The sequence below is a fragment of the Aspergillus bombycis genome, assembly GCF_001792695.1.
Source record: "Aspergillus bombycis strain NRRL26010 chromosome Unknown contig00003, whole genome shotgun sequence".
In the NCBI taxonomy this organism is placed as follows: Eukaryota; Fungi; Ascomycota; class Eurotiomycetes; order Eurotiales; family Aspergillaceae; genus Aspergillus; species Aspergillus bombycis.
Genome location: NW_019170005.1, coordinates 592,505 through 605,170, shown reverse-complemented (window position 1 = coordinate 605,170; position 12,666 = coordinate 592,505). Strand labels below are relative to the sequence as shown.

The following is a 12,666-nucleotide window of genomic DNA, read 5'->3' as shown; positions in this document are numbered from 1 at the left end:
GACTGAGCCCCGTGGGCCGTCGCTGATCGGTGGTTCTTGCGATCGCGACCATCTAAACCTCGCATTCTGACGCTGGATCCGCTTCGTTGCGCAGCAGCACATGTTTCACGTTCAAGTGTGTATCACATACCGTGCACTTGTTCCCTACCAGAGTGACATCTGGATAAAGAACCATCGCATATAGCCCGTACTATTGACCGTGTGGGGTCGGATAACCCAATCTCAGGATTCATATTCCGCCAAAATGAGTCCGGTGGATACGACGCCATTCCCGATATGGCCGCGGGACTTTGTGAGCGACCTCAAGTCCGCTCCGGAAACATTGTCGAGTTGGGATAATTGCATGGCCAAATCGTATTGCAAGTACGTGGTTTCATTATTTTCTTCTCGTAATCTTATAACATATCTGACTCGGACACTGCAGATGGCCCGTCATCGTTGCGATCATTGTCGGTGCGCTCATTGTTATCTCCATTCTGGCGTGCATTATTAATTGCCTGTGTTGCGGCATCCAATGTTGTAAATGCTGTGGATGCTGTTCATGCTGCTGTCCGTCTCCCCGCCGAAAGAAGGAACCAAAATACTTGGATGACCCATACAATCAACCTCCACCGATGCCGATAAACAATCCTTATCAGCCACCCGCACCCCCATCTCTACCTACTTATCGTGGAGCGCAGGTTGCGCGGTTTGACACTCCCCCAAGTCCTGCGGTCTCCAAAGGCAATGAAGATGCGTTGCCCGCGATGCCCACGTGGGATAGTGCCGTAACCAAGAGGGTCGACGAGACGGATCATCACCAAGAGGCAATGGAGATGGAACCTTTGAACCTTGCCAACCAAAGACCGCGTCGAATGCCATCCGCACCTCGAGCAAACGGAGCCGGTTACATAGGGCCACCGCCTATCAGGACAGGCACAGCTTTCAATTCTCCCGGCTTTTACCCTGATGACCAGGACGCGTATCACGCTCGTTCCCCCGGCGGGCCCTCGCCAGGCCCTATCTCGCCTTACGAACAACCCTATGGTGATTATTCCCAGGCCTATGGATCCCAACCGCATTACCTGCCAATTGGTACCGCCGTCTCACCGTCTTCCGACGCCTCTCCTGCACCGTATCGTCACCCATCTCCAGCCATCAACCACACACCGGGGATGGCCCTGGCCACGGATGGCGCTCGTCCGATACCTTATCGACAACCATCTCCTGCCATCCACCAATCACCCATCAACAGGACGATGTCTCCTGCGAACGCAGCCCCTCCCTATCGAGCATTGACACCTGCAAACGCGAACCCGGCCTACAGGGCAATGTCTCCTCCCACTCAAGAACCAGTGTATCGGGCAATGTCTCCCCCCAGTCACGAGCCTGTCTACAGGACCATGTCTCCGCCTAGCCAGGAGGGGGCTTACCGCGCGATGCCTCCTCCCAGCCAGGAGCCCGCGTACCAGGCAATGCCCCCGCCTGGTCCTGAGCCCACTTACCGGGCAATGCCGCCTCCGCTCAACACAGAGCCGGTTTATAGGGATACATCTCCTTCCATTCCTTCGTCACCCCCTCCGCCATTCACATCCAGTCCCGCTCCGTATGAAACCGTACAAGACTCGGGCAGGCCCCCAACCTTGCTACAAAGTGGCCGGAAGGCCGTTCCCAATTCTTTCAGGGATGTATAAACATTGCAACTGATAGTGTTGAGATTTTGTCTCGATTTGATCGCAGTCGCTCATTGACGTCTGTGCGTCAACATCAAGGCTGATTTGTTTTATACTCTCTCCTACGTAAAGTCGATATAGCTGGCGTTATTGTACAATGTGGGGAAATTGCGCTTACTACTTGGAATATCACCCACCACCCGTTATGCTCTTTAGGATATGACACGTTTGATTCATTTTGTGGACATTTTTGTGGTGATTTTGGACCTTCTTATCTTCCTGTACAGAATCAAACCGATGAACGCTGCCGTACATTATGAGTGTTGATCACCGAAATGTACATTGATCATTACAATCAGCTGGAGATATTGTGGGCTTTTCCTGCTAACTTCTATTCTTTCCTGTTGTTACCTTTCGCTTCTGTTTGGCTTGGCGTTGGAAAAGACCGTCTCATGACTTTCTCACGTCATGTTTTTGTGTGTATACGTCCTATTCGATGGACGATTGATAGGAAACTCGACTTTATGTTCTTTGGATGACAATGATAGCTTCACAATATGTATGGTTTGCTTCTCTTACGTGTATACGGGGTCCGCAATTTGGTCGTCTCAAATACGCCGACCACTATTGTATAGAGAGGTACTAAATTAATAGACCGAAGACACAGATATATATCATTGCCCGAGTAGCAGTGTTACATTTTATCCCTGTATCTCTGGCAAGCTCAAGAGATATACAAACAATGCAGTACAAGATACACACACACACATATATATATATAACACCCACATGCTCAAACAGCCCACATCCTTTTTAAACACAACAAAAAGAGTTCTATAAACAACTAAATTACAAAACCCCCGTAGATCGCACACTTATTCTTCCAACGTAAAATCAAACTCCTTAAACGCATCCTTAAAAGCAGTAGCATCGGCCTCCTCTTCCTCCTGCGACTGCACATCATTCTTCCAATTAATCCGGCCCTCCAGCTCCATCAACTTCGCCATCACCCTGCGTCCGAACTGGAGATCAAACCGGAACTCGGGCCCAAGCGGCAAGAGCAGTGTTTTCTCCGTCTCAGCGTCAGCGTCAGAGTTAGAGTTCTTGTTCGGACCCCAGATCCAGACGCGGAAGAAATCGCCCGGCTCGGCGCTGGGATCGCTGGACGATGACGGTGACTCGAACTTGGGGTATTTGAGGTTCTCTGCTTCGACTTTGAACGCGGCGGTTACGAGGCCGCGCGTGACTAGGTCGCCGGGGACGGGCAGGAATTGCCAGTGCGTGTGGATGCCGTTACCACGACTGACTTCCCAGGTGACGGCGCCTAGGGAGCCGTTGGCTTTGGTTTTGAGCATGGTGTGCAGGGACTGGCGGTAGCGGTGCATTTCTGTGTAGGTTGCGAGGCGCGATTGCTCGTCGGGGATGCTGGATAGGGTTGGCGTGTGGGTGAAGGGGATAATGAGCATGTGGCCTGGGAAGCCGAGCGTCGGGAAGGTTTTGGCGGTGGGGAGGGGGCCCTTGGCTGTCGTGAGGTAGGATTCGTTTCCGATGGAGGTGATGAGGTGGGTTGCGATGTTGGGGTTGGAGAGGCAGAAGAAGCACTGGTCAGGGCCTGGTGGGGGCCCGCGGGCACGCTTGCGGGGGCGGTTACTGCCCTCGTCGTCGACGGCGAAGCGGCTGTAGGATTCTTTTTGGCTGGAGAGGGGCTTGCGTTTGGTTTGGACGGGGGCCAGAGGGGAGGCGGTTGCGCCGGTGGGGATGGTTAATGGGTGGGGGGCTTTGGGGTCGAGCGTGAAGGCGTACATCCATTTTTGCTTGGAGGGGTTGTTGTAGGATGCGAGGCTGATGAAGCGGGTGAGGGGTTTGGCGTCGGGGTTGTCTTCCGGGGGCATGTGGAAGAAGGGTTCTCGTTCGTAGAAGAACTCGCCAGCTGATGAGAGGTGGTAGCGAGGTTTCAGGGTTGAGCAGAGGTCTGCGATGCATTGCACTTCTTCGGGCTTGGTTGCTTCCTCTGGTACCGGGACTTGAGAGCGCGTGCGGATCCCCTTCGGCCATTGATGGGTGATAAGGATATCGGCACTGTGCGCACCGTAGAGCGCCCTGGCGTCTGACTCTGCGTAGCCTGGGTGATACTTGTCGGAGGATTGGTTTTCTGTCTCCAGGTTGCCGCCTAGAGCGACGAGCCGGATACCCTCTGAGGTTTTGAGAGTGCCGCGTTTGCCCAAGAAGTAGAGGTTCGGGCAGACTTCGTCGTTCGCCTCGATTCTTTCAGTGACCCTCGTGGGAAGAGGCCGACTACCCAAGGTGAAGTAGGTCGGGAGTGGCACGCTGATGCTCCCTTGGAACAGCGCAGAGATCTCATCCAGCTCTTGCTCTGTCGAGCAGTCGCCGAATAGGTCGCCGACAACAATCGCAAATGAAAAGGATTGCTTCACGTGGAGTTTGGCCAGCTTCGTGAATACTTCTCGGAGCTGGCAGTTCACGCCACCAATTACAATTCTGAGATATGCATCAGTGAATTGAGCGGGTTATGCACTGTGGAGCTTTCAGACTCACATTTTGGAGGCCATTGTTCAGCTTGTAGTTCGGCTTCGGTACTATGATGTAGGGTTTGAGTAGACTATAGTATTCTGCGAAGTCAAGCCTTCGTGTAAGGCAAGATTAAACTAGCGCGAAACCTATAGGAGTTTCGAGCGCTATATAAAGCGAATGCCTGTATCGGCTACAAACTATGAAATGCCGACTCGTCGTTATCGTCGCGTCTGGACATGCGACAGTTTTTGCCAAAAACGGCCCGGGGAGCTTGGACCATGCTTAATCTCCACGTGACTGACATTAACCTTATCAGGCTAGCGGATATTCCCTGCAAGCGCCGCTAATCTCCGCACGGAATAACGCTACTGCGGCGCCGATGAATTTTTTTGTCTAGAGGTATACTATCAACATATTCCAATTCTTGGAATACAACCATATTCGAACGGCGCTGCCTCGTCTCACCGCCATCACTCCCAAAGATGGTCGCAGCGTCGTCAGCTTCGCGGGCAAAGCCCGTGAAGCGTGTGAAGAAAGGAACGGAGACGACAAAGAACTATCGGTTCGAGGGATTTTCGCAGCGTGTCGCAAAGCTAAAGATCGATCCGATTCACCGCGTGCGCCGGCCGAGTTTTGGGGAAGATGAAGGAGACGAAAACTCGTCACATTTCCGATCCGCATTCGATCACTGGACCGAGTTGAACCTGTCCGACAATTTTGTGCAGTTTGCTCGTCGAGTTAACCCGCTATGTGAGAGTTTGGTTCAGATCCTGTATCATGAGGAAAAGATAATGAGCTTGTTGGTGGAATTCATTGAGAAGAGGGATCATCTGTCCATGGAGCCGCTCCTGAGTCTTCTTGCCCAGTTTGCCAGGGACCTCGGTGCGAAATTTGAGAAGCATTTCGCTGCCTCGGTGACCCTCGTGGCCTCCGTAGCTGCTACTCACCCAGAGGTTGAGGTCGTTGAATGGAGCTTCACATGCCTTGCATGGATTTTCAAATTCCTTTCGCGGCTCTTGGTTCCGGACCTGAGACAGCTTCTAGGCATCATGACCCCGTATCTCGGAAAAGAGCGGCAGAAGCCATTCGTGGCGCGGTTTGCCGCAGAGTCAATGTCATTTCTCATTCGCAAGGCAGGATTAGTCTATTATAAGAACACTACACCCCTTCAGCGTGCGATTTCATTCTTACTCGACGATTTGCATCAGACGGCGGCGGACAATAAGAATATCGAGATATATAAGGAAGGGCTCATGGCCATGTTCTCTGACGCCATAAAGGGTGTCAAGTATGGTCTTCACTCCAATGGCACTGATATCTTTAGCGCTATTCTGGAAAACATGTCTACGGATGACGACCTGCGTAGTAGTCTGGGGCTGGATGTTGCAAGCGGCATTCTGACCAACATCATCCACAACACAACTCCCGACACTTTTGAGCCCATAGTGGACACGATCAAGTCGCATATTGAAGCTCGTTGCCGGAAAGCTGACAAACGACGCGCCATGGCATGCTGTCGCCTAATCTTCGTCTGTGTTTCTACTCGCAAGGGTTTGCGAGTGAAGAACTGGAAAAATGTACACCAGACCTTGTTACTTCTCCTGCAAACCGCCGCTGCCGCGCCTGGTGCGTATGCCGATGCGACACCTCAGCTTCTCATTGCGGTAGCATATGCCCTCCAAGTTTCACCTATGGATGAATTGCTGCCATTTATGCGTACGACCATGGAAACCGTGACAAGCGAGCCTCTTTCGAACTACTTCCTGTCATTCTGCGCCACCTTTTCGGAATGGGGCGCAGAGCGGTTTCATAGTGTGATACTTCCTTACTTCCAGAAGTAAGAGCCCCAAGCTGTTTATCCTCTTATTATTGGTTATTGATTCTTGAATAGGTTTGTCAACACTTCATGGAAGGAGCGTGAGTACGAACTTTGTTTGATCTTGCTTCGGTTGAATCAAGCCGGGTGCATCACATCAGAAGTTTCGAAGCCTGGTTACATCTCTTGTCCAGCCCCTTGGAAGGCTAAAATCAAGAAGACCTTGAAAACCCAGCGTCCAGGGGAAACAGAGGTAACACTTCTAAATGCATATTCCAAGCTTCCTAGTGCCCTGTCCTTGTCCACGGAACCTTCCCTCCTCCCCGACATGACTCAAAGTCTCCATGGTCACGTATCTCGTGCACTGAAGAGTGATGAATCCCAACCATCTCTGTCGACCAAGTTTTTCGTCGGTCAGGGCTTCAAGGCATATGTGGAGCTGGCATCGATCTGTGGCGAAGTCGACTCGAACCTCTGGGACCAAATCAGCAACGTCGCTTCCACATATTCTCGTCTTCCCGTTTTCCTCGAGGCAACCTTGGCTTACGTCTCAGCTTGCTCCAAAGAACTTGATTTGAACAAGCCTGCCCTCGCTGAGTTCGCAGATGTGCTAATCACCAACCTTGCCGGGCCGTCCCACGATTTGAGACTGGTATCCCTCAAAATTCTGCAGGAAATTGTCCAAGCTTCGGGCGACGACACGTCCCTTATATCTTTGGCCATTCAAATTGAAGAAAGCCCCCTTACGCTACAGTCCGCTAGAGAGTTGTCCATGCATGTACGTAAGATGGCTATATCTTATCCACAGGTGGCATCGCGGAGATGGATGTCTAGGTTGATTCCGAATTTCTTGTTCGGTCTTTTCTCAAAGAAGATGGCCCCGTTGTGGGATGACTCTGCCGCTGCTTTGAAGTCGATCAGCGAGCACGCAGATGGAGAGAAGATTGTTTCGGATCTGGCTATCCAGTGGCTTCAAGAGAGAGGTACCCCAACCTCTGCAGAAGACACGGAAGATGATCCTAATGCGGACTCTTTCGTGTCTGGGGACTACCAGTGCTTCAATGCACTCAAGGTGGAAAGTGTTGGCACCACGAACTTCGAGGCTGGCGAACCCATCTCCATGTTAACACAGCGGCTTGAAAAAGATCATCACTTCTCGGAGGTTATCCCAGCTGCCCCTCGAACTCAAGCTTTACGTGTTCTTAATGCTGCGCCAAACATCGCTGAAAAACGGTCGCGCCAAGTTGTTCCCTTGTTCTTGTCCTGGGCAACACGCGATGAAGAAGATATCCCTTCAGCGACTGATCTGAAGTCTTCCGAGTCCACCTCCTACATTCCTTGGGGATTCCATGATCGACTGGCCTTCCTTGGCCTTTTCGGTCAGTACTTAAACCCCCGTGTCCTGTTCAGGGCTTCCGAGGTTCACGATGCACTGTTTGGATTGCTGTGTCACGGAAATTCTGAGATTCAGAAGGCTGCTCTCAAAGCTCTTTTCACTTGGAAATCCCAGGGTATTTTGCCATACAAGGAGAACCTTTTGAATATTCTTGACGAATCGCGGTTCAGAGACGAGCTCTCGGCGTTCGTTCAAGTTGGCGGGGAGGATAGTTTGATTGAAGAGGCACATAGGGATGAACTACTTCCTGTTCTCCTTCGACTTCTCTATGGACGGATGATCTCAAAGGCTGGTGCGAGCGCAAGTCAGGCTGGGCAAGCAGGACGACGAAAAGCAGTTCTGAGAACCTTGGCCCAATTGCCTGACAACGAGTTCCAGCTCTTCATCCAGATCTCATTCGGTCCTCTGGGCGATGTTCACTTGATCCAAAATGGTGAAATTGATCAGGAAGTGTTCACACGAGAGCTGGCAAGCCCAAGGAGGCAAATGGGTCTACTAAGGATGATTGAAACGGTCTTTGAATCACTACAGACCAAGATGACACCTTACGCCGAGCGGTCTATGGAAGTTGTCCTTTACTGCCTGGTTCGAGCATGTCGTGAATTGGAAAAGTCGCAGCCAGAAAATGAAGAAGGGAAACTATTGACCGTGTTGCGTAATATCCGCTCTACATGTATTAAGTGCCTGGACCTTATATTCTCTGTCTCGCTGGACCGAGACTGGACACCCTTCGTTCGTGTGATCTTCAACGAGACGATCAACCCTAGACTCGAAAACTTTGCGACAGAAACAACCCAAGGTGTTTCTGGTCTTCTTAGACTGTTCCATACCTGGGCTACTGGCCCCAGATCGTCCTTCTATCTCGTCCAGCACAATGATGCCCTTCTAACCAAGGTCGTTGACTGTCTTGGTGTAGATTCTACCCGTGATGAAGTCAAGGTGTTTATTATGGATGAAATCCTAGTGCCATTAGTCGGACTGGCAACTGGAAAGGAACTGAGAGAGCAGGAGGAAATGAGCGATATTCCTGCTGATGAAATTCGATCGGTGGTTTTGGCACCTTATTTAGACCACACCCTTTCTCATCTGGGTAACTTGCTGAAGCGAGGCCCTTCCCGACCAGTCTTAATATCTGGCGTTCAGACTCTTTCTCTACTGGCCCCATGTGTTGAATCGTCCACGGAAACGTCAAGCTTGGTTAACATAACCACATATCTTCTCCGTCAGCCCCCGGACCGCGTTTCCCCCAAGACGAAATCTGGCCTTCTGCGCATCCTCGAGCACTTCTTACCTCTGTACGACCCCAAGGAAGACTCGAAGCTTTTCCAGGAGGTGTTTGATGCAGTTTCGTCCATGTTCGATTACTTCAAGGATGAAGCGAACCGAGAGGTCTTGTCTAGGGTTTTCTCTGCCTTCGCCAAGCATGACCCTGAGCTCATCAAGGTTGCTGCTCTTTGTGAAGACTTGAACTCAGTCTCTCGGAAGAAGCTGGAAGTTGACTTTGAACGTCGGTTGCAGGCTTTCAGAGAGATCAACGATGGGCTCTGGGAGAAGTTCAATGCTAGGCAATGGCGGCCGGTTCTCTACAACATGCTCTACCACGTTAAAGACGATGAAGAGCTTGCCATCAGATCGAGTGCTTCGTTTGGATTGAAACGATTCATGGACCGGGCTACTCTCGCTACTGACAACAATGTGGAGGAATTCGAGCCCCTCGTAAAGGATGTTTTATTCCCTTCATTGCAGAGTGGAATTCGGCAAAAATCAGAACTAGTTCGGGTGGAATTTATCTCCGCGCTAGGCTACTTCGTCAAGCTGAATCCTGACAGACCTAACGTTCAGGATATGCGTGATTTACTTGTTGATGACGACGAGGAAGCCTCTTTTTTCAATAACGTTCTCCATATACAACAGCATCGTCGTCTGCGAGCCTTACGACGTCTGGCTACCGAGGCATCAAAGGGCAAACTACAGGCTTCAAACATTAGCACAATTTTCATTCCCCTTAATGAGCATTTTGTGTTCGATGAAGAGGCTGATGAGGCTGCCCACAACCTGATCGCAGAGGCAGTTGCGACCATCGGGGCACTTGCGGAGTGGCTTGACTGGAACCAGTTCAGGGCCATCTTCCGTAGGTATAAGAGTTATATGCAGAGCAAGCCAGAGATGGAAAAGAATATCTTGAGACTTCTAGGTAGAATGTCTGACGCCCTAACTACTGCAATGAATCAAATCAATGCGCCCAAGGAAACGGCCGAAGACCAAATGGAGGGAGTTGAGACTTCAGTACCTTCCCAGTGTACTTTGGCTCGGACAATTCCGTCAACTTCCAAGGTTGCATCCGAACTGACAACGAACTTTACTCCTTTCCTGACAAACTTTGTTCACCATAAAAATGAAGCACAGATGAGCTTGCGTTTACCAGCTTCGGTGACAATCATCAAGCTTTTGAAATTGTTGCCAGAGCAAGACATGACTATTCGCTTACCGGCCGTCCTTCTGGACGTTTGCAGCATTCTTAAGAGTCGCGCACAAGATTCCAGAGACACTGCTAGGAAGACTTTGGACGACATCGCCCTGCTGTTGGGCCCTGTGTATTTCGGCTACATACTCAAGGAACTCCGAACTACCCTCACAAAGGGTTACCAGCTGCACGTTCTGTCTTTCACTGTCCATTCTATGCTTGTGACCACGACGGACGAATTCAAGCAAGGGGACCTGGATTACTGTCTGGCAGACCTGAGCGCGGTGGTGATGGACGACATATTTGGCACTGTTGGTCAGGAGAAGGATGCAGAGGAATATGTGAGCAAGATGAAGGAAGTGAAGAGCAACAAGAGTTATGACTCCATTGAACTCTTGGCGAAGAATTCCACCGTTCGGAACCTGTCGAATCTGATCAGACCCTTGCAGTCACTCCTTAAAGAGAAGCTTACCTCCACCATTGTGAGGAAGGCTGACGAGCTTTTGCGGAGAATCGGCATTGGTCTTTTGCGAAACCCAGGTGTAGAAAACCGTGACATCCTGATGTTTTGTTATGAAGTCATTAAGGAGTCGTACCAGGGGCCGGTGCAGGCTGAAAAGAAAGCTTTATCTGCTTCCGAAGAACATTTTCTGATCAAGCTTCATGGAGCAAAGCGGGGTGAGAAACGAGGCACCACTTCTTCTTACGTTCACAAGTTGACCCGGTTTGCCCTTGATGTCCTTCGCTCGGTCTTGAGCAAGTTTGACTCACTACTCACGCCAGCCAATGTGGCTGGGTTCCTCCCTATCATTGGCGATTCGCTAGTCCAAGGGCAGGAGGAAGTCAAGATCTCGGCTCTTCGACTACTATCTACAATGGTCAAGCTCCCTCTTGCAGAAATTGATAACAACTCGCACGTGTATCTCACTGAGGCTGTCAAGATTATCAAGGAGGCGCCGAATACAAACACTGAAGCTGCTCAAGCATCGCTGAAGTTGATTGCGGCTATGCTTCGGGAGAGAAAGTCCACAAAGCTCAGGGACGGACATCTTTCATATCTGCTGCAGCGCCTCACTTCCGACATTGAAGAGCCGGATCGTCAAGGCATCACATTCAACTTCATCAGGGCTGTTATGTCTAGGAAGTTCGTTGTCACTGAAATGTACGAGTTGGTTGACCATATTGCTACCATGATGGTCACAAACCAAACTCGCTCTGCACGTGATCTAGCGCGAGGTGTCTACATTCACTTCCTTGTGGAGTACCCCCAGGCCAAGAACCGGTGGGCAAAACAACTGGCTTTCTTGGCCAAAAACTTGGAGTACAAGCACTCGGAGGGTCGTCAATCGGTCATGGAAGCCATCCATACTCTGCTGTCGAAGACTGGACAGGAACTCGCTCAGGACATAGTCGGTACATTTTTCTTGCCAGTAGTCATTGTCATGGCGAATGATGATGCTTCAGAATGCAGAGAGCTCGCAGGAACCTTGCTGAGCCAGTTCTACAGTAGGGCAGACAACGAAACGATGAAGACCATTCTCGTGCCTCTGCATTCATGGCTGGAACAAACAGACAACTTGCTTTTGACCAGCACCGGGCTACACGCTATGCGAATTTACTTTGAGGCGGAGGAGACGACGAAGGAAAAAGAAGCTCGTTTTGTTAGAGATCTTCTGCCTTCAATCATGCAGCCGGTCCTAGAAGCTGAAGATACTGAAAACTGGCAGACGCTTTATTACTCTCTCCAGCTCTACGCAAAGCTCTGCAAGAGTGTTCCTGCGATCGCGCTCACCAAAGAAAGTGCCACGAACTGGGCTGCTATTCGAGAATGTCTCTTCTACCCGCATGCCTGGGTCAAAACATCTGCTTCTAATCTTGTTGGAACCTGGCTTGCGGACTTGGCTAAGTCGAACGCCACTAATGGCTACAGCTCATTGCCTTTGGAAAATTCCTCTGGATTGGCCTTGGATAGAGACGCCATGCTGCAGCTGATCCGTGCCAGTGTACGCTGCCTTCGAACTCCAGCCGTCAGCGAGGAGCTTGCGATGCAAACCGTTCGCAACATCATTTTCATTACGCGCTGCTGCGCTCAGAATGGCCTCGAGTTCTCTCGCAAGGGTGACAAGGCTGCCGAGTCAGATGCTAGCGACAGTGAAGAATCCGATGACGAGAATAAGGAGGAGCAGTCGGTAGACTCATCAAAACCTGCTATCCGATATATCTTCGAGCAAGTTTCTTCTGTACTGCGTAGGGAGCTTCTTACTACTAGGGCAGAATCGTTGATCCCCAAGACCGCATCCATCGGTCTTCTGGCAGCTCTTTGCCGCCACCTTGATGCAGAGCAGATCCAACCATCTATCCCTATCATCCTCATCCCTCTTCAGCATATGACTGATTCATCCATCCCGCCACCCCGCTCCTCTGATCCGGTCTTCAGAGAATCGTACAAGGCTCTGGTGTCGAACTGCCATGAGGTATTGGACCTCATCCAGAAGAAGCTGGGTACCTCTGAGTTTGTGAAGCAAATGGCCCTCGTCCAGGAGAAGATCAAAGAGAAACGTGAAGGCCGTCGTGTTAAGAGACGTATTGAGGCAGTGACGGAACCTGAAAGGTTCGGGCGTGAGAAGAAGCGGAGGAACGACCGCAAGCGTGATAAGAGAAAGGAGAAAGGAATGGAACACCGCAGCAAGAGACGAGGATGGTAAGAGACGTGGAAATCATGATTGTACATGTTTACACAGGTTTATACAAAAAACGGCGTTGAGCGGAGGGGAACGGAATAGATTATTTGCTATTATAGTACAAA

At 50.7% G+C, this 12,666-nt stretch overlaps 3 protein-coding genes across 3 annotated transcripts; 2 read left to right on the top strand and 1 right to left on the bottom strand.

Annotated features, from left to right (window-relative positions):
- Positions 1-244: 244 nt before the first annotated feature.
- ABOM_001002 (uncharacterized protein) lies at positions 245-1,673 on the top strand (the record flags this gene model as incomplete). Its single annotated transcript, XM_022528132.1, has 2 exons — positions 245-363; positions 425-1,673. The coding sequence occupies 2 exons, from the start codon at positions 245-247 to the stop codon at positions 1,671-1,673; spliced, it is 1,368 nt and encodes a 455-aa protein (XP_022394125.1).
- Positions 1,674-2,527: 854 nt separating this feature from the next.
- Positions 2,528-4,222, bottom strand: ABOM_001001 (CwfJ domain protein; the record flags this gene model as incomplete). Its single annotated transcript, XM_022528131.1, has 2 exons — positions 2,528-4,151; positions 4,209-4,222. The coding sequence occupies 2 exons, from the start codon at positions 4,220-4,222 to the stop codon at positions 2,528-2,530; spliced, it is 1,638 nt and encodes a 545-aa protein (XP_022394165.1).
- Positions 4,223-4,666: 444 nt separating this feature from the next.
- On the top strand, positions 4,667-12,565 carry ABOM_001000 (putative HEAT repeat protein (DRIM); the record flags this gene model as incomplete). The annotated part of the gene is made up of 2 exons (XM_022528130.1): positions 4,667-6,021; positions 6,076-12,565. 2 exons carry the CDS (start codon positions 4,667-4,669, stop codon positions 12,563-12,565), a joined length of 7,845 nt encoding a protein of 2,614 aa, XP_022394124.1.
- Positions 12,566-12,666: the final 101 nt, after the last annotated feature.